This window comes from Macaca thibetana, chromosome X (assembly GCF_024542745.1).
Source record: "Macaca thibetana thibetana isolate TM-01 chromosome X, ASM2454274v1, whole genome shotgun sequence".
In the NCBI taxonomy this organism is placed as follows: domain Eukaryota; kingdom Metazoa; phylum Chordata; class Mammalia; order Primates; family Cercopithecidae; genus Macaca; species Macaca thibetana.
In genome coordinates, this window is record NC_065598.1 from 37,913,740 (window position 1) to 37,934,999 (window position 21,260).

The 21,260-nt window shown below is 40.3% G+C and overlaps 2 protein-coding genes across 2 annotated transcripts in view; one reads left to right on the top strand and one right to left on the bottom strand.

Annotated features, from left to right (window-relative positions):
• Positions 1 to 21,260, bottom strand: part of DYNLT3 (dynein light chain Tctex-type 3) — a 752,500-nt gene that overhangs the window by 452,320 nt on the left and 278,920 nt on the right. The gene's annotated exons all lie outside the window — the stretch shown is intronic.
• OTC (ornithine transcarbamylase) overlaps positions 1 to 21,260 on the top strand; it is a 47,535-nt gene that overhangs the window by 11,944 nt on the left and 14,331 nt on the right. Inside the window, exons 2-6 of the mRNA XM_050776530.1 lie at positions 8,610 to 8,763; positions 10,939 to 11,061; positions 16,093 to 16,146; positions 16,227 to 16,376; positions 19,515 to 19,652. Coding sequence (XP_050632487.1) covers positions 8,610 to 8,763; positions 10,939 to 11,061; positions 16,093 to 16,146; positions 16,227 to 16,376; positions 19,515 to 19,652 — 619 coding nt within the window. The remainder of the gene's footprint in view (positions 1 to 8,609; positions 8,764 to 10,938; positions 11,062 to 16,092; positions 16,147 to 16,226; positions 16,377 to 19,514; positions 19,653 to 21,260) is intronic.

Here is a 21,260-nt window from a genome sequence, read left to right on the forward strand (position 1 = left end):
ATCACAAGCCTAACATTTCAGATTTCCCTGCATTAAACATCTTACAAAGGAAAAAATACACGTAAAATACCATACCGATTACAGAGCCAATTATTTTTTTGACAACGTAACTGGGCACAAAGCTATTAATATCATAGATTTAATTTTGTTTTTTATTCTTAAATCTCCTTTTATTTTTACTTTTGTATGGTCCTGGAATTTAAACTTCTGTGCATTGCTGGGTTGTTGGGAATTCTACAAGAGACTCTTTATACTTTCTCAGGGTTTATGTCATTTTTCCAGACTGGAAAGAACAAACACATTGCCTCAGGAAGTCAGGGATACAGGTTAAGTGGATTACTAGCAAGTCACTTAATTTTGGTTGGTTAGTGGGAACTGATTGCTAAATTCAAGGTGACTTAAACTCAAGCTGCTGGCCACTAGACAATATCTTTTTATCACATAGTTTTTGCTTTTTGTCATGGAATCTACATTGGTTTCCCATTGCTGCTTTAACAAATTACCACACACTTAGTGGCTTAAAACAATACAAATATATTATCTTACAGGTCTGGAGGGCAGAAGTCTAACATGAGTATACAGGGCTGTGTTCCTTCTGGAGGCTCCAGAGGAGAATCCAATTCCTTGTCCATTCCAGCTTTCAAGGGCTGCCTATATCCTTGGGCTTGAGGCCCCCTTTCTCCGTCTTCAAACCCAGTGTCTTCATAGCTTCTCCTCTCATTTGTAACCTCCTGCCTCTCTCTTATTTTCTAGTGTTATATTGGGCCCACCCAGGGTAATCTCCCCATCTCAAGATCATTAACTTATGAATATGAATCTGCAAAATTCCTTTTGTCAAGTAAAGCAATATATTCATTGATTCTGTGGTTTAGGACATCAACATCTTTGGGGACCATTATTTTGTCTACCACCTGACACTTTTTGTCAATATATTTCCCATTTTTACTGTGCATACACATATACACAATGTATTTTTAATTAGGCTTTACAATATATAATTTTATTGCCTGGTTTACAACTAAATATATTGTGAACATTTTCTTTTCTTTTATAACAGTTAAAATAATTGCATAGCTTGGAGAAAATATAGTTTACTAAGCAATCTTGTTGGGGAAATTTAGGTATAATTTTTTTCCAAGGAGATTTCATTCTTTTTATAATGCTGTTAGCAAAAAGGAGAGTCTGTCTTGTATAACTTTCTGTAGATGATGGAAACTTGCCCTTCAATTTAGTCTTTTAACTTGCTTCTCTACATCCACCTAATCATCAATCAAGTAATTCATTTTCTCTTTTCCTGTCCATCTCTCCCATTTGCTTCCTCCTTTTTACCGCATCTCGCTGGCACACATGCAGACAGATTTCTATTATCCCAGCGCTTTCTGATCCTTCCCTCCATCACCTCCCTTTAAAGAGGCTTTCTTTCATTTTAAAGAGACCATTTTAATTGATTTTGATCAACTCTGCTCAAAACTTTATCCTCAGGTTCACATTAGGATTAGCCTTTAATAATCTGAAGATATAATTCAATTGTTTAAAAGACCATCTTAATAAGACCTTGGTAGAGTTACATGTGTCAAGAAACATAGGACTTGGGCACAATGTACATACGGCTGACTTTCTTTTGAAAAAGGAAAGTAGTTTCTGAGGGGACGGCAGGGCAGAGGTAAGAAGTAATTGGTATGTTAAGGAAGTGAGGAAGTGTTAGGGACCATTATGGAAATGTTTTTTTTTTTTTTTTTTTTTTTTTTTGAGACGGAGTCTCACTCTGTCACCCAGGCTAGAGTGTAATGGCGTGGTCTTGGCTCACTGCAACCTCTGCCTCCCTGGCTCAAGCGATTCTCCTGCCTCCGCCTCCTAAGTAACTGAGACTACAGTCGCATGCCACTACAACCAGCCAATTTTTGTATTTTTAGTAGAGACGGGGGTTTCACTATGTTGGTCAGGCTGGTCTCGAACTCCTGACCTTGTGATCTGCCTGCCTCGGCCTCCCAAAATTGTATTCATTATTTTAAGGCAACTAACAAATGATCTTCTTTCAGTTAGGACATTGGAGAAGCAGACTTTACTGGTCATGAAATTGCATGAGATCTAAAATTGTTATTTCTGGAAATAGGTAAGTGTCAGTTAATAGTAACTTTGTATGGAACGGCACATGCCAGCTAGCATAAAAGTGGTACATGTAGATGGTAGCATTCCAGAGTCCTGAGAGCCATGAGGTGCTCATCCATCACAAGACCATCACAACCAGGTAGAAATGCCTCAGGAAAGCCGTGGGGTTGGCCATGCCAGTATTTACACATAAATACTTCTTGGGCAGCCAGGTGTCATGGTGCACAGACTCACAGCTCTCTCTGCACACAACAAGGTCACAGTTCCATCCATAGGAGGAAGGGCAGACACGAAAGCACCCCAGCGTGTAGGTTCCCCCATTTAGACAGCAGGTTCTGTTTCGTTCCTTACTGTCCTTTATCCCCATGGATGGCACAAACTGTGAGACAAGGACGAATTGCAGGCTCCTCCTGGGGCTGAGTGCTGTCCCCTTGAAAGCCAAGTCTCCGGCCGGGCGCGGTGGCTCAAGCCTGTAATCCCAGCACTTTGGGAGGCCGAGACGGGTGGATCACGAGGTCGGGAGATCGAGACCATCCTGGCTAACATGGTGAAACCCCGTCTCTACTAAAAAATACAAAAAACTAGCCGGGCGAGGTGGCGGGCGCCTGTAGTCCCAGCTACTCGGGAGGCTGAGGCAGGAGAATGGCGTAAACCCGGGAGGCGGAGCTTGCAGTGAGCTGAGATCCGGCCACTGCACTCCAGCCTGGGCAGCAGAGCGAGACTCCGTCTCAAAAAAAAAAAAAAAAAAAAAAAAAAAGAAAGCCAAGTCTCCCTGACATAGACATGCAAGATATGGTGGCCCAACCTGGCCAACTAATTCCAGTTCAAATGCTTTTGAAATGGCCACGATCAAAATTACACTCTGTCATTGTCCCCTGGAGTGCAACGCAACCTCTGCCTCCCAGGTTCAAGTGATTCTCCTGCCTCAACCTTCCGAGTAGCTGGGATTATAGGCATGTGCCACCATGCCTGGCTAATTTGTGTGTGTGTGTGTGTGTGTGTGTATTTTTAGCAGAAATGGGGTTTCACTATGTTAGCCAGGCTGGTCTCGAACTCCTGGCCTCAGTTGATCCGCCTGCCTCGGCCTCCCAAAGTGCTGGGATTACAGGTGTGAGCCACTGCGCCCCGCCATGGATTCTGATTTTTAAAGAAATTTAGAAGATTTAAGTTTTATTTGTCTGTTTTTAATCTCTGGCATCACATGACCCATTGCAATATTTAATAATATATTAACCTGGCCTGGTTTCAATATTTAAAAACATTGACCTTTCTTATTGGCATTGTGTTGTAATTAATTAGTTAAAAAATCATCAAAAGATTTCACTTCCAGAGAAACAGAAAAGTGAATCTTAAAATTTAGACTTCTTAGCCAAGTGCGGTGACTCACGCCTGTAATCCCAACACTTTGAGAGGCTGAGGTGGGCGATCACCTGAGGTCAGGAGTTTGAGACCAGCCAGGCCAACATGGTGAAATCCCGTCTCTACTAATAATACAAAAAGTAGCCAGGCGTGGTGTCGCATGCCTGTAATCCAAGCTACTCGGTAGATTGAGGCCGGAGAATTGCTTGAACCTGGGAGGCAGAGGTTGCAGTGAGCTGAGAGAGCGCCACTGCACTCCAGCCTGGGTGACAGAGCGAGACTCCATCTGGGAAAAAAAAAAAAAAATTGACTTATTTTTATGGACATTTAACTAAGTTGGTATTTTGGAGCAAATGGTTATTATTGTTTTCCTCAATGGAAATTGCATATGTGACTGGTGCTAGCTAACCTCTGGACTCCTTTTCCAGTTCACTTATATATATAACACCACAAATGCCGCTGAGGCCTATTTTTTCATGGTACGGTTTCTACTATTTCTTGCAATAATTTGGCTTACAAATTATGTTAGTTATTTGTGGCTTATGCAGATAAAAACAATACATATCTATACTATATGAACAGAAATATACTTAACAAAACCCCACAAATATCTATCTATAGTTATAGCTATGTATAAACACTTTCCTACTTAAGTAAATAAATTTAAATGTACATAATATTCACTCTTCTTTGATATTACTATCATAATTTTGTACATTTTATTTACATTAACTTTTTTCTTATGTGCATCACGTCCCTTTAGAAGCATAATTTATTTCATTTCATGATCTTTGTTACTACAAATGATCACAACTTGAAAAATGGGAGCTCCTTTAAGTTGACTGTTTTTCCTTTCGGCAGTGTCCCTGCCATTTAGAAAACAAATCACTCTTGTTTCCTGGCAACAACAAAATGTTACAGACCTATTCTGATTTTATTCTGCCCAATAACATGAAATTGACTATCCTCTAGTGGTTTCTGGTTCTTTTTTTAAATAGAACAATATTAGAGACAAAAATCTGGTCACTAGGGATGTTTACAAGTGTCAAGTGGGGAAAGAGTACAGCTATTACTGCTGCTTTGGGACTTCTCTTGGTAGTGACTGCGCTTAAAGAAAATACTTCTTGGCCGGGCGCGGTGGCTCAAGCCTGTAATCCCAGCACTTTGGGAGGCCGAGACGGGCGGATCACGAGGTCGGGAGATCGAGACCATCCTGGCTAACCCAGTGAAACCCCATCTCTACTAAAAAATACAAAAAACTAACCGGGCGAGGTGGCGGGCGCCTGTAGTCCCAGCTACTCTGGAGGCTGAGGCAGGAGAATGGCGTAAACCCGGGAGGCGGAGCTTGCAGTGAGCTGAGATCCGGCCACTGCACTCCAGTTTGGGCGACAGAGCGAGACTCCATCTCAAAAAGAAAAAAGAAAAAAGAAAATACTTCTTTTATAAGTGTGTAAAATATTGTTCTTTCCAGTATAGCTTATCATATCGTTATCCCTTATTTTTCTTATTGTATGAGATTTCAGCAATTACTAAGAGTTTCTTCCTCTACATTGATGCACTGTGTCACCCAGCAGCACGGTAGCCCACTTTCCTCCTACCTCCTCTCTGACTCTCTGTTTTCTGGGACAATGGTTCTCAGCCTAGTTTTCATATTGGAGCAGCTTGGGGAGCTTTAAAAATGTTGATATGGGTCCCACTATCATAGCTTCTGATTTAACCTTCCAAAAAGCAGAATATGGTGTCAGGATTTTGTAAAAGCTCCATAGGTGATACTAAGGTGCAGCCAAAGTAAAGAACCTCTGTTCTAGAAAAGTGTTGCAACCTGAATAAAACCAACCAGGCACAGTCCCATGAAATTACACCACAGAGGTTCCAGGGATATCAGCTTGACATTATAAACAGAGAAATTAAATGAATGCTTATCTTTTGACTGCTTTGCTTCAGGAGCTTTGGGGATGGGGACTTGTTAAAGAGGAAAACACATCTGCCTTTTTTTCAATCTTCTTGAAAGACTCATGTGTACAGGTCGTTGACTTCTCCAATTGCTCCACTAGCATTTCTGTCTTTCAGCCTCATCTTCCTCACTCTTTCCTAACCTTGCTCTAATTACTTCAAGATTTTAAAAGGCCTTGATTTCTTCATCTCTGAGGTTAAGATAATGTCTGCATGTGACACACACTAAATCTAGTAAAATTCAACAACGTATTGTAAAGTTCGAAAAAACCATAACAAGTTGGCAGTCAAGGGTCCTAGCTGCCTAAAAGGATTTGAGAAGCTATAACAGAAGTCAAATGTGCTTCTCTGGCTATGAGATTCCAGAAGGTCAACTGCAATGTTAATCCACATTTTTCTTATCCTTTTTTTTATCCTGTCTGTACACACTTTAGGGAGTGCTACATGTTTAAAGAAGTCTGAAGTATGACCTCTAGGATTAAACACTCCTCTGCCCCCACGCTCTGCTTCTCTCTCTCTCTTTCTTGGGGTTTTAGGCATCATAAAATTAATGAATTCATCTGATATAGGGAATTGATAGTTGATTATAATTATAGACCTTATTGACATATCTACCTCCACTTAAGTTACTTTTCCATGATGGAAGCCTGCATTCTTATCGTATGAAAAACAGAATGTCTGTTTTAGTAAGAGGACAAAGGCCTAGGACCTACTCTATTTCTGTGTAATCTATTAGTATTAGTTCTTCACTTAGTTCCCATACACACCCAAGTCTGGGAACCATTGTCTTAGGGCATCGAATAAGGAAGGGTAGTTGCTTCTCTAATGAGAAGGGCCTTAACAGAAGATGGTGAATTATTCTTTGCTCAGAGGAGTTTAGCTGCCTTTTTCCCTCAATTCCCTCCCTGCTAAGGATATTATAGATAGAGTCTTCTGTTTTTGTGGGCTGCCATCTCAGAAGCTTTGTCTACTCTTGATGTATTGCCTGGTTAGGATTTTAAGAAATAATAGATGATGCTTTCAAAAATATGGCGGTCTCAATTCCCTCTTTCTTAGGAGTCTCAAACTTTAATATGCAAATGAATCCCCTGGAAACCTTGTTAAAATGCAGATTCTGCTCCAGTAAATCTGGGTGGGACCTGAAATTCTGAAGATCTAATATGCTCTCAGATGATGCTGATGTTGCTACTCTGAGGAGCAAGGTGCTAGCTTTGGTTCTCAGCTTTGGCAGCATGTTAGAATATAGTAGGAATATTTTAAAAAATAATGATCCCTAGGTCCCACTCCTAGAGATTTTGATTTTTCTGACTTAATTGATAGAGAATATGGCCTGGGCATCAAGAGTTTAAAAAACTCTCCAAGTGGCCAGGTGCAGTGGCTCACGCCTGTAATCCCAGCACTTTGCAAGGCCGAGGCGGGCGGATCACCTGAGGTCAGGAGTTTGAGACCAGCTTGGCCAACATGACGAAACACCATCTCTATTAAAAATACAAAAATTAGCTGGGTGTGGTGGAGAGCCTGTAATCCTAGCTACTTGGGAGGCTAAGGTAGGAGAATCGATTGAACCTGGGAGGAGGGGATTGCAGTGAGTTGAGATCACGCCACTGCACTCCAGCCTGGGAGACAGAGTGAGACTCCATCTCAAAAACAAACCAACACTCTCCGAGTGACTTTCATGTGCAGCAAAATTTGAAAACCCCTTGTCTTAGTCCACCATCAAAAGTTAACCAATATCACATGTTTTTTGTTTTGTTTTTTGGTTTTTATTTTTTGTAAAATGGATCTTTTATTCACTCCTCATGCTATAAAATACAGTGTGCTTAGATAGTTCAAAGCAGTGGTTTACAAATCTCTATCCTCACTGACCCTGGTGTGGAGAAACTTCCATCAGAAGTGGTGAAATAAGAAAAATAAGGATAAGAATTATATAGTGAATTTCATAAAACTCAAATAATTCATTTCAAGATTATTCTTTGAAATTGTCTTTCACACCTTTTTGATGTTAAAAATATCCTTTGTAAATTAAATTAAGGTAGTAACATAGTATACCTGTTTATTTGCTTTTCTCATGCTCTTAATTTGGTAAATAAAGAGTTGCAAATCTTATGTTGATCTCCACATATTTTTGGAAATTTTGCTGGTTCATGAAATTTGAAAATCTGGGAGCCATGGGCATGATAAATCCATTAAAAATTAGAAAAAATCTGATCTGTAAGTCTAGAAAAATATTGTTATAGAAATATAGTTTTTAATCTTTGATCCTGTAATCCCTGGGGCCAAGCAGTCCTTGAATTTTGTAGGCACCAGAGTTTATTGCTTTCTGTGTCAGTTCAGGTCCACTAAGAAGCAGACTCCAAGAAGCAATTAGACTTGCAAGAGATTTATTGAGGGAAACACCAAGAAACAAAATGAGAGAGGAAGCAGGAATGGGCCAAGAGGGCCTTCAGACAGGGAGGCAGATCTGACCCCTGTGGGAAGGAAGGATGGGTGGGTAGGGAGAGCCTCATCCAGTAGTGCAGCTCTGAGAAAGTCTCAGCCAGGCTGATGGGGAGCCCCAGAGCACAGACTGCCCCTGTCAGGAAGGAATGGCCCAGCACTATTCTCCCCACCGTGTTCTGTCATCAGTTTGGAACAGCCTAGGGAGGGTGGCCTTAGCAGGAATGCTGCAGGGCATCCGAAGGTGTAGCAGCTAGAGTGTCAGCCAATGGCTCTCTTCAAGCAAGTTCTCTTCTGTAGGGCGATTTGTGTGTGCATTTCCATGGCTGCCACACTGGGACTTGCAATTCCACAGTGAAAATGTATCTTTTTTCTGTTGGATGATGTAAAAGAAAATTAGCCATATGGCAGGTCATTAATGTTTCTCTGTATATCTTGCTTTTGGTCTTGTCCCTTTTAACCAATGGCCATTTATCAATTATAATTCATCATTATGTCTGCTGGGCCCACAATTATCTCCATAAAAAATGTAAAATCGCTGGTCACTGGATAAGTTGTGGAAGGTAGAACATCTGGCTTATGTAATGAATACGTGTTTAGTATTACCTTTTAAACCTGTAATGTTGGTAGTTTTTTTCACGTAGTAAAAATTCTATTTGTTAGTATTTCTTGTTATTATTTCTTATCTTATATTAAATAAGGCATTATTAAGCATAATTAACTTAGGTTATCTTTTTCTTGGTTTGCCACAGTGTATTGTCTAGCATGACAGATGCAGTATTGGCTCGAGTGTATAAACAATCAGATTTGGACACCCTGGCTAAAGAAGCATCCATCCCAATTATCAATGGGCTGTCAGATTTGTACCATCCTATCCAGATCCTGGCTGATTACCTCACGCTCCAGGTTGGTTTATTTATTTGTCTTACAAAAGAGAAAAATCAACAAATAATTCCTGACTTGCTCTAAGTGAAACCGTTTACTTAAATCATGGCATTGGGGTTTTATTTTCAAATACCAGCTTGACAAAGAATTATAGCTTATGTGTGCATTTTCTGGGGAAAACGGGGCATTGTTAAAAACAGACTCTAAGATCCTTCTGCACTCAACTCTATTCCCAAACTCTTTTAGCCCGTATCTCATCTTCTGTTCTGTCAATCCCTTTGATTTCGGTGCCATATTTAACACAATGAATGAATAGAGAACACTGGAGCATACAACATGGACAAGCCGTATGTGATTCTATAGACATCAGAGTCTGTGGCTTGGGAGTGAAGACTGGTGGAGTGTGCTTTGAATATTCAAAACGGCCAGTTACTAAGTCACTCTGGGAGAGGGGGCCACTCTCTATCATTTTAATAAACTGGTTGTTTAAAAGTAGGTTTAAGAATATGCAGAATTTATAGAATTGGAGCTCAAATTTAACCATTCTAGTCCTCCCAAATTAGGAACTTGAATAACTTTGAAAGATTTCCCTTGTTTGGTTTGCCACAGCCAATCTACATGGTATTGCCTCTGGAAATCCTAACAGCCATGGTTTCTATGTCTATGGATGACTGAGGAGACAAGATAAACTGGATAGTTCCATCTTCTTCCACATTTGAATAAACTACACACATTTAAATGTGAGGTTAAGCTCAAAATAAAACACTTTGGACATGAGGATGAGATCCATGCAGAGAAGATGATATAATTATGTCAGATACCAAAGTGACTGTCTGGGCCTGTGGCTTTACATATACACCAGATAATTTAATGCTTCCCCCTGGGGCTTTATCATTCATTACTAGATTATAAATTCATTGAGGGAAAATGAGCTGTCCTGTTCATCATAATGTCCCCTGCAGGACCTCGTGCAATGCCTTCATATAGGAGATACTTAACGTAGGAGCTGAATGAATAAATAGCAGCTTGTTAAGAGCATGGAATAGAAATCAGATGGATCTGGAATTAAATTCTAGCTTAGCTAACTAATAGTTCTGTGATCTCCAAATTGCTTAGCCTTTCTCTTTTTAAATCTTTTTAAATATATAAAATATATGAAACCTACAGACACTTCAAGAAAATAAAACAAACGTTCACGTGTTCACACAGTTTTGTCAATTTTTAACGTGATGGAGTAGTTACTTTATAATTCTTTGCTGTTTTTCAATAAAACATTACAGATAGAGTTGAAGCTCACCACGTGACTCTGCCTGATCTCATTTTCTTCCCTTCCACAAATATATTATTATCCCGATATTAGTATCTTTACACATATCTATAGCCATAAACAACCAACAGTATTATTATTATTTGAGACAGAGTCTCACTCTGTCACCCAGACTGGAGTACAGCGGGATGATCTTGGCTCACTGCAACCTCCGCCTCCCAGGTTCAAGTGATTCTCGTGCCTCAGCCTCCGTAGTAGCTGGGATTACAAGTGTGTGCCACGTCTGGCTAATTTTTGTATTTTTAGTAGACATGGGGTTTCACCACATTGACCAGGCTGGTCTTGAACTTCTGACCTCTGGTGATCCACCCACCTCGGTCTCCCAAAGTGCTGGGATTACAGGCATGAGCCGCCGCACCTGGCCAACTAACAGTATTATTGAGCATCTTTGTCAACTTCATATAATAGGAACATGCTCTGAGCCACCATGCTACACTGTTCCAGGTATTCTGTATTTCCCCTTTCTCATACCAAAGAATTTCAGCTCCATAAAAGCAGTGATTTGTGTCTCTTTTGTTTATTGTTATATCTCCAGGGCCAAGGACAGTGTCTCAGTGTCTGGACGTTAAAGGTGCTCATTTGTATCCAATGAATGAATATAACTAAGATTCAGATTTGAAATGTATGAAACTCTTAGTCTCTGTACAAGTTCATATGATGCCTTGGTTTAAGATATTAAGACATTTTACCATGTTTTTGTGATTGTACATTCATCTTATTGAATTGCTCTGTGTAATGCAAAAAAATTGGGAATTCATTCCTTCTAATAAGGCACTAATATTGAGATTAAGACTATTTTAACCTTAATAATTGCTACGCACAAGCGAATTTACTCCTGGATTTCATCTCCTTCATCCCTTGCCTTTTAGGAACACTATAGCTCTCTGAAAGGTCTTACCCTCAGCTGGATCGGGGATGGGAACAATATCCTGCACTCCATCATGATGAGCGCAGCGAAATTCGGGATGCACCTTCAGGCAGCTACTCCAAAGGTAGGGAAACTTTTTGCCTTGAAACTAACCCCTCTCTTAAATCATCCTCAGATGCAATTACCCAGTGACAAAAAAGCTTTCTTCTATTTAAGTATAGCACAGGTGAGGCCACAAAATCTAGGTTACGTTACTAGCCCTACTATTAAATAGCTATCTGGCCTCTTGAGAGTCCAATTTCCGATCTCTACAATAAGAGATAGTCTTGGCTGATGCCTTTTATTCTATGAGTCAGTGTTGAAAGCATGTCTGAATTATCCCTTTGAATACCCTGCTGTAGGCCATTATGATGACTGGCATCGTGCATTACCACCACGAAGGCTGAAGAAAGCAATAAAATTCAGGCAGCATAGAATTCTCAACCCATGGGAATGATACTGTCATTTTTCTAATACTGTAATTTGGTAGAAAAATGTAAATTCAATGTGAGGATCACAGTGATGGCATCTACATCAGCTTAGTATTTCAAAACTCAACTCTGGGGGCCTTTTGGCTTATAAAATTTGAGCCCCACGTGGCTATGAAAATGACCCTTGCATACCTCCTACCTTGCTGCTATCTCTCACAGCATGTGTGGAATACATGACTTCTTTCATAGGCCCAATGTAACCCTTTTGATACACAAGAAACTGGTAATAATTGTTGCCTCTGAGGAGGGGAACTGGGAGGCTTGAGGATAGAGGTAGGAGGGAGACTTTATTTTCACCATACAGTCATGTATGGCTTCATAACAGGGATACGTTCTGAGAAATGGGTCCTTCGGTGACTTTGTCTTTGTGGGAACATCATACAGTGTACTTACACAAACGTAGATGGTAGATATTTTTATTTATCTATATTCTTTCACATGGTGAAATAAATGTTCCAGCACCATTACTAAATATCAGCCTTAGGCCAGGTTCCCCACAAGCACACCACTGTGGGGATTTGTGTACAGATGATTCATTAAGGAAGTACTCCCAAGGGAGATCCCTAAGGGATTAGAGGGAGCAGGACAGGGAAAGGGAAGAATCTAAGCAAGGATGCCATTTGCAGTGACCAACCATCCCGATTTGCCCAAGATCAAGAGATTTCTGGGGACATGGGGTTTGGGGTGCTAAAATTGAGAGTCCGGGCAAACCAAGGTGATTTGGTCAGCCTAGTCCCATGTCATGCACAGTCCCACAGAAAGCAGCTTCAGTCTGATCTCACAGGTGAGCTCTGGAGTGTAAGTTATGCCCTAAAGTTATCCCAGCATTGGTCAAGGGCAGCAGAAGAGGTGGAGTGGTAAATCCCCTGGCACTTTTGATGGGAAAAGCAGCCTGGTAGCCAGAGAGCTGTCCCCTGAAGACGAACTACAAGCACTAGGTGTTAAAAACACTGAAACTGGGGGAGGGAGCAGAAGCCATGAAAAGGGATCTCCTGGGTGCCTCTGAGTTAGAGCACCAGCATCATCTGCTGCATCCGGCCAAAACAGAACTAGACACCAACAAATGCTTTCACCAGGTGTTTTTATCTTGCTGTCTTGGATTTTTAGGGCTGCCGTAACAAATTACTACAAACTGCACGGCTTAAAACAATAAAAATGTACTCTTTCACAGTTTTGGAGACTAGAAGTTTGATTAAGGTGTTGACAGGCCACACTCCCTGGGAAGCCTCTCAGGGAGGATCATTTTTTGCCTCTTCCTGCTTCTAGTAGCCCCAGGCGTTCCTTGGCTTATGGGTGCATCTCTCTAATCTCTGCTTCCATCACTTTACCTCTGCGTCTGTGTCTCTCTGTACAAATCCCCCCTCTTCTTATAGGGACACCAGCCATATTAAATTTAGGCCCACTTTTATCAAGTATGACCTCATCTTCACTAATTACATCTGGAAAGACTATTTCCACATAAGGTCACATTCTGAGGTTCTGGGTGGGCGTGAATTTTGAAGAACACTATTCAACCAAGTACACTTGCCATAGAAAAAATTTCCACTGCATGCAGTGGAAGTCATCCTATTATAGTAAATTTGCGGGACTCAGAGAGATGATCCTTACAACAGATAATTCTCCTCTTTTATTCAGCGTGAACTGAAATAAGGGTCAGATCCAATATGTGCTTAAGGTGGCTTTTATTCACTTTATGGGAAGGGTGAGTACACTCTCCATACAAAGCTAGTTTGAAGAAAGGCTCTGTATTAATGCAAACTCTTATTGCATTTGGTTCCCACAGATGAAACATACATTAACAATAATTGTTCGCTGGTATAAAGATCTTTTGGAAGGCTTCATTCTGTTGAAGAAATATATGGTTTAAACATTTTATCGTATGACAAAGATGTTTTATTAACATCAAAGGAAAAAATTCTAATATTACAGAGTAATTGCAGTATTGTTCTTATGCAGAAACTCATTTAAATGATAAAGGGTACTAAAACCTGGTTAAACCTTGGTGGGAGTAAGAGTTTTGCAAAGTCTCCTGGAAAGTCTGATAGTGCAAAAGTCGTTCCATCAATTTGTAAGTCTTCAGTTGTTAGCAGACCTATTTCCTTTAAAGATAAAGCTAGGAGATTTATTGTAAATTTTAGAAACACTGAAACGTTTCCAAGGCCATGATTAATCTATTTTCCCGTTCTTTAACCAAGAATAACTTACATGTTCAAGAAAAAATAATTTTGTCCATGATTGTAAAATTGCTCCATAAACTATCAATAGTAATGATTTTAACATTGTTCTAAGTGAATACTTAGACTGAACTGGGTGTGTTAATCACCTTCTTTGTCTGGTTTTAAAATTTATGTAAAGGCTAGTGAGTGATTTAGTATTGAAAGCTGAGATGTGAGTGAAGAATTCCTCTCTGTATTCTAAGTCATGCCACAGTGCATGCAAGGTTGGGTGATTTTCTAATTTCCAAACCTCTCTGTTGGTTCTCTAAGTACTTATTGATTCCTTTTCTAAGAATTATTATACTTAGGGAGTATAAAACCTACTCTCCAAAGGGAAGGCTAAATTTTCAGGGTAGGAGGCACCTGGGGTAATATCCAAGTCTCTTCATTTATGTTTACCAGTATGGCTGTTCACAACATTAGTTGCTAAATTAGCTAGCCTTTATTAATTACTTTCCCCAAATCTCTATAAACAAGGCCCCAGAATTAATCGCTACATGAGGGTAGAAAAGCGCTAAAATGTCAGCAGGCATCTTCATCAACCTCTGAGTAGTTTCTTCTTTCAAGAATGCTTTAACAGAAGAAGAAACTATGGTAGACAATCATGTGCAAATAAACACAGTTTCACAAATAAACCTAGACATGCCTGTCACTGGTTGGGTTTCTTGGGAAGCAGACTCAGAGTTTAGCGTGCAGGACAGGCAGGATGCTTATTAGCATTTGCCCTTGAAATCAACAACTGTGGAAAGGAAGAGAAGGAAGCAGGAGTAAGAAGCGGGAGAAGCTGAGTTGCGATGCAGGCCCAACAACAGCCTTGGCTGATCTTATGGAAAGTTCTGGATCTGAGATGTCCGTTCAGCTGTCTGAAGTTGGGCATAGGGGGTCAGGTTTTCTTACCCTCCTGTCAATCAGCCATTGAATGTGGGTTGCCCCGAAAGGGTGTGTGACCTTGGGTGAGGCTGCTCTCTGCAGCTGAGGCAGTGCCCAAAGGGGGCTGACGGCTGAAAGCCATCTTCTGGCAGCACTCCCAGCAGCTGGGGGAATAAGTCCTTTATTCATGATTATTCATGGAGGGGGATCTGGGGAGCAGACCACAGCATTCACCACAATGCCTCAGTGAAAAGTGATAAAAGTCAACTCGTAATCAATGCTAAGAACTTGGGAAAATGAGAAGGATAGAGGAAGGTGAGGATAATGACAGTGTTTGAACTGACGAGACTTCCATATGGAGGCTCTTGGAGGTGAGGCTGGGCTAGAGTTTTGAGGAGCTGACACATTGTGATGAAGACACCCAGGAGGGGACGAGAGAGGAGGTGTTCAAGGGTGAAAGGCTGTGATGGCAGAAAAGGGCAAGATGTGTACAGGGATGACAATAAGATTGGCTTTCCTGCAGCAAGATGTTGAGAAGAATTAAAAGAGACAGAAGCAGGGGGTGGAGGTGGGGAGCCTTGATGCTCTTAATCAGTTTTGACTGAAGAAACAAGTAGTAAACATCAGAGGCTTCAGAGAAAACAGTTATTGCTGCTGTGTACAGAATAGGTTGGAGAGTGAGGGTCGAGACAGGGAGGCTGCCTGTGGGAACCTGGGATAGCTTGGGGAGCTTTAGCTGTTCCCATGACGTCCCCTCACCCAGAGTAGGAGCTAGGCTGAGCAAGCGAGTCACCTAGGGTGCAAAATTTGTGCATGCATGGCCCTGAGAATGCGTGTTTCTTTAAATTTTTTTTATAGCGCCTCCTTAAATGTTTTGCCCTAGGCACTTCGCTTGCCTCTCCGGTGTCTGACTCTGCCCTCACCAAACAATCCCGAACAAATGTATAATCTTAGCAAAAACAATGTATTTGTTCTGTTAATGCCTTTCAAAACAAGCACCCTGCACTCAAAACGCTTGCTGGGGAATGCCAAAGAATGAGACGTGTGTAATGGGGGAGGGGGTATTGAGCTGGGATGGTCAGGGAAGGTTTTTCTGAGGAGGGGACATTTCAACTGAGACCTGAAAAAGTTACCCACATGGAGTGGGTGGAAGAAAGAATTTCAGACAAAAAAGATAGCATGTGCAAAGATAGGCAAACATGCATTCATTTGTACACTTCTGAATATAATCCTCTTAAGCCATTATGGAAACCGGAAGAGGTGTGTCCAAGAGTTAGAAAGCACCATGCCTTATGTTTGCCTTTATGATTAAAGAGGTTGGAGATAGTGAAAGATGCGGCCATTTGTTGTCTTTTTAAATTCCAAAAAGGCACTACTGAGTTTGGAATTCTAGGTGTAAAAATCATATTTTACTGAACATGGTGGGACCACATCTTGAAAAAGGGAAGGAGAGGAGATATTGAAAAGAAAATAATATATATGGAAGAAAACATGTATAATAAAATTACCTAAATAACAGTTAAATTCTTCCTCCTGTAGGGTTATGAGCCGGATCCTAGTGTAACCAAGTTGGCAGAGCAGTATGCCAAAGAGGTACGCTCTTTACCTGTAAAGCTATGATTGCCTTTTACTGTCCCATGAAGTTATCTAACCAGCGTGCTTATGTATGCTAGCATGGTACCAAGCTGTTGCTGACGAATGATCCATTGGAAGCAGCGCATGGAGGCAATGTATTAATTACAGACACTTGGATAAGCATGGGACAAGAAGAGGAGAAGAAAAAGCGGCTCCAGGCTTTCCAAGGTTACCAGGTTACAATGAAGGTACAAATTGATGCCTCTCTGAAGGTTCATTAATTCCATTCATAAAGGCCAGAACCATCTAATCACTCATTCACTTTACGGGGAGCAGACTGTCCTTTCATTCCCTATAAAAATACTCACTGACTCTATCCCCTAGGGACTTCTCTCCTTCCAAAGATTAGCTGTGTCCTTTGGAAAGGCATTTTTGTGCTGGATGAAGCAATTTGAAACCCGGTCAGAAGAGAGGAGCAGGCTTTTCCCTTTCACAAGAATCGAGGCCTTGCAGTGTTTTACTCTTTGTGTGTTTAAAGAAATTAGGTTACTTCTGATGCATGCAGTTTCTTGTGATTTCTCCCCTAAGAAAAGCCCCTTAACTATGCTCCTCAGGCTAGTCCTTACCTCCATTTTCCAAGGACCTCTAAATCCAGTTTGGTTTTGCTAACTCCCTCCAGGGCATTCCAGGGGACTCATCTGTTTGGCGGTCTTCCAGTAAGATCTGGAGCAGTGCTTCTCAGTCTGGAGCAGGTATTAGCATCCCCAGAGGAGTTGTTAATACACAGCCGGCTGGGTCCCACCCCCAGGGTTTCTGATTCAGTAGGTCAGGGTGAGACCTGAGAATCTGCATTTCTACCAAGTTCCCAGGTGATGCAATGCTGCTGCCTCCAGGGCCACACTTTGAGAAGCAATGTTCTGGAGAAACACCCTAAAAGCCAAGTGCACAGAGGTTTTGTCAGCAAAGCAACAAATCTACTTTGGTGGAGAAAGGGATTAAGCAAGTACAATTAATATTATATTGATAAAGTAATACATAAATACAAGTTCTTTATTGTTACATATAAAATAGAACAGAAGTTTGAAAAATAAAAAGTAAAAATGTCTTTCTCCCATCTCTTTAACAGAGACTATTCCTAGAGGTAGCCACTATTTAACAATTTGATGTGTCTCTTTGCAGACCTTTTCTGTGCATTCACATATATATGCCTCAATACACACATAACTATTGATTTTTCATAAATTTTAGACATTATTTATTATTATTATTACTTTTTCCACTTAACAAATCTTAGATTTTCTTGCTCATTCATTTTTCTTAGTTGCTGCATAGAATTCCAAAGGATAAGTGGAACCATAATTAACTTAAAATGTTTCCTATTGATAAATTAGGCTATTTCTGAGAATGCCGATTACAAAAATGCTGCAATGAACTTGCTTATACATATTTCTTTGTGCAAATATTACTGGAGAATAAGATCCTGAGAAGAAGAATTTTGGGGTGAAGTGGTATATACTTTTTAAAATATGAGAGTAGCCGGGCACGGTGGCTCAAGCCTGTAATCCCAGCACTTTGGGAGGCCGAGACGGGCGGATCACAAGGTCAGGAGATCGAGACCATCCTGGCTAACACGGTGAAACCCCGTCTCTACTAAAAAATACAAAAAACTAGCCGGGCGAGGTGGCGGGCGCCTGTGGTCCCAGCTACTCTGGAGGCTGAGGCAGGAGAATGGTGTAAACCCGGGAGGCGGAGCTTGCAGTGAGCTGAGATCCGGCCACTGCACTCCAGCCTGGGCGACAGAGCCAGACTCAGTCTCAAAAAAAAAAATAAAAAAATAAAAAAAAAATTAAAAATAAAATATGAGAGTGCTGCTAAATTGCTCACCCAAAGAAGATTAAAAATGTATGCTCCTGAAGCTGCATATTATAGTTATTTTCCCATACGCTCTCCATGTTTAGTTTTCATTTACATTTTTAATTTTTCTAAATCTGGAGGAAAAATGGCATCTCATCTTTTTTAAAATTAGCAATTCCTTGGTTAGTAATGAAGTTAAGCATCTTTTTATGTTTATTGGGCATTGCCCTTTTTTCTATAAATTGCTATTACATTTTTTGCCCATTTTCTATTTTTTCACCTTTTCTATTATTGATTATAGGAGCTCTTTATATATTATGGCTAATCCCTTATACATGTGGAATATATTTTCATGGAGATATTTTAAATTACATAAATCACCTCATACTTACACTTACTTGGCCAATCTTATATGTGTTTCTGGTGCTGGAACTGTAGGCTTGAAGAACAGTCATTTTATTGATGTATGGCATGTATAAATGTTATTTTTTTCCATGTAATTTTGCTGGTATTTTAGAAACTCTAAGTGTTCTGAACCTAGAGCTTGGGTGGGAGGTAAAACAAAGTTTTAGTATAAAGGCAGTAATTTTGAGGTAAGAAAGTATGAAGGAATGTAGTTTTGAATCTGTATGTGAACAATAGAAATATATAGGGAAATGTAACTTTCAGGAATTAACTGTTGGAGAAAATTAAAACTGCTAGTACATTTGCATTAAGAATGAAAAATCGAATGCATAGTGCTTATAATCCTGTTTAATTCACCCCTACCTCAGTACTTTGATCCAAATTGTTTTAACTAGTGATGAAGTATGCTTCAAGTGCTAAAAATAATAATTTGGAGATAAGCTCCAAATATAATATTATCACACCAAAGCAACTTTTTAAATATAGTGGACTATAACTGGTGACTTTTACTATCAGCCACATATTACATTAGTAGAGTTATTTACTGAAATGTCCACTGTTCCACTAGACAGAATACCAGAAAACTGAGTTACTGGTGTAACTTGAAGTGATGCTCTGTTAAATTAAAAAAAAAAAAAGACTTGCTGGGCACGGTGGCTCATGCCTGTAACCCCAGCACTTTGAGAGGCCAAGGCAGGCGGATCATTTGAGGTCAGGAGTCCGAAACCAGCCTGGCCAATATGGTGAAACCCTGTCTCTACTAAAAATACAAAAATTAACTGGGCATGGTGGCGCATGCCTGTAGTCCCAGCTACTCAGGAAGCTGAGGCAGGAGAATTGCTTGAGCTCTGGAGGCGGAGGTTGCAGTGAGCCGAGATCGCACCACTGCACTCCAGTCTGAGCGACAGAGCGAGAATCTGTCTCAAAAAAAAATAATAATAATAATAAATGAAAGTACCACGTATATTTCTCCTGAGTATCTTGAGATAAAACCACCGCTCTGCTCCTTGTCTCTCCCTTTGCATTGATCTCTGACTGCAGGCCATGTGTGTTTTTAAATACCGAAGAAAACAAATATGACTGCCACATATAATAGTCAAAATATGGTCTTATCCCCATCTCTTTAGACTGCAAAAGTTGCTGCCTCTGACTGGACATTTTTACACTGCTTGCCCAGAAAGCCAGAAGAAGTGGACGATGAAGTCTTTTATTCTCCACGATCACTAGTGTTCCCAGAGGCAGAAAACAGAAAGTGGACAATCATGGTAAGCAAGAAACAAGGAATGGAGGATAAGTTCTTTGTGTGGTTCCAACTTGGTCATTCATGCCTTTGGGGAAAGAATAAGCAAGTGAGATTATCCAACTACATTACTTGCTCATGTAACATCTATTTTTTTTCCAGAAACTTTATAATACATCATTAGTGCTTATTAGCATTTATAGTGTATTTGCATGGAGTGAGATTAATCTCCTTTCAAATAAATCCATTTTAACCAAAATTCTTACCACCCTTGATCCGCCTGAGCACCAGCCACCATTGTTTGCCAACCATTGTAAGTTGTATAATTCTTATTTTAGAATCTCTTTGTTCATGTTTAGAGAAGGCCCTAATTCAGTTCCTGTATAAACTGGGCATTCAAAACATCTTACTTTTTCCCTTCTCTTTTTCGTCATTCCGTGCCTTACTTTATGACTGGGCTAGATACTTGTTTTGGTTCTTTGAGTTTGGCCATAGGGATACATGTGTTTTTAGGTATAGAACATTTCCAAATTTCATGGCAAAACTTATCTTAAAAATTAATGGTTCCTTTCAGATAAAGCCACTCGTTTCATCTCCATCACTGTCATTCTAGGAAATATTAACCATATGTCTACTTTACAATATCCCAAATGTCACCTGCTCTGGAAAATAGTACTGACATGTCTAACTTAGCGCCACCATTTTTTAGCTTTTAGTGACTTAACTGGTCTCAATTACTGTATCAGCCAGGATCTTACTTGCAAACGGGAGTCCACTCTAGGTAGATACATGGAGAATAATGTATTAAGAGACATTAAGCTGCTCCCAGAATCTTTTGGGAAAGGAAGTGCAGTGAATAATTCTTGGACACCACATAGCCAGGGACAACACAGGCAGAAAAACTGCCCAATGACACTGTGGTTCTTCTGTAGCCAGAACACCACTGACACAGCCTGGTGCCTAAGGCCCTTGAAACTAGATGTCAGATACTCCATTACAGCCACCACAGCTGAAATAGATTTCTCTACCTGCATATATAGCAGAAGATCCAATCTCTCTGAAGACGGCTTCTACTGCATGTTGTTCACTTCTGCATCCAAGTCTGGAGTAGACGCAGCTGAGTGGGATGCCTGTACTCTAGCTGCAAGGGAGTTTGGGAAATGTAGTTTTTAGCTTTCAGCCTCTGGAGTAGAGAAAAGCAAGTTGGAAAGGAAGAGCTGCTAATTATTTATCTAATCTATAAATTGGAATAGGGTTATTGTGAACATTAAAGTAATATTTGTAAAGCTTTTAGCATAGTACATAACACATAACACATGGTAAATATTGTTATCATAATTATTACCCTCATTATCATCATCTTCACTATTGATCTGATACAGACCCAATAAAATAAGCAGGGGTTCAAGCTCAACTATGGTTGCTTGGCAGCCAACCATGACTCCCTTTTCAATAGAAGCTTGTATATTAGGCCTAAATTTGTCATATCTAATAACAGGGATGATTTTTTCACCGCATCTTTCCAGCTTGCCACCTCAGGACACTAACTTTGGCCAAAATGTCAACTGCCTTGTTATCTAGGCCAGTACTTCTGAAGCCTTAATGTGCATTTAAATTACCTAGGGGGTCTTGT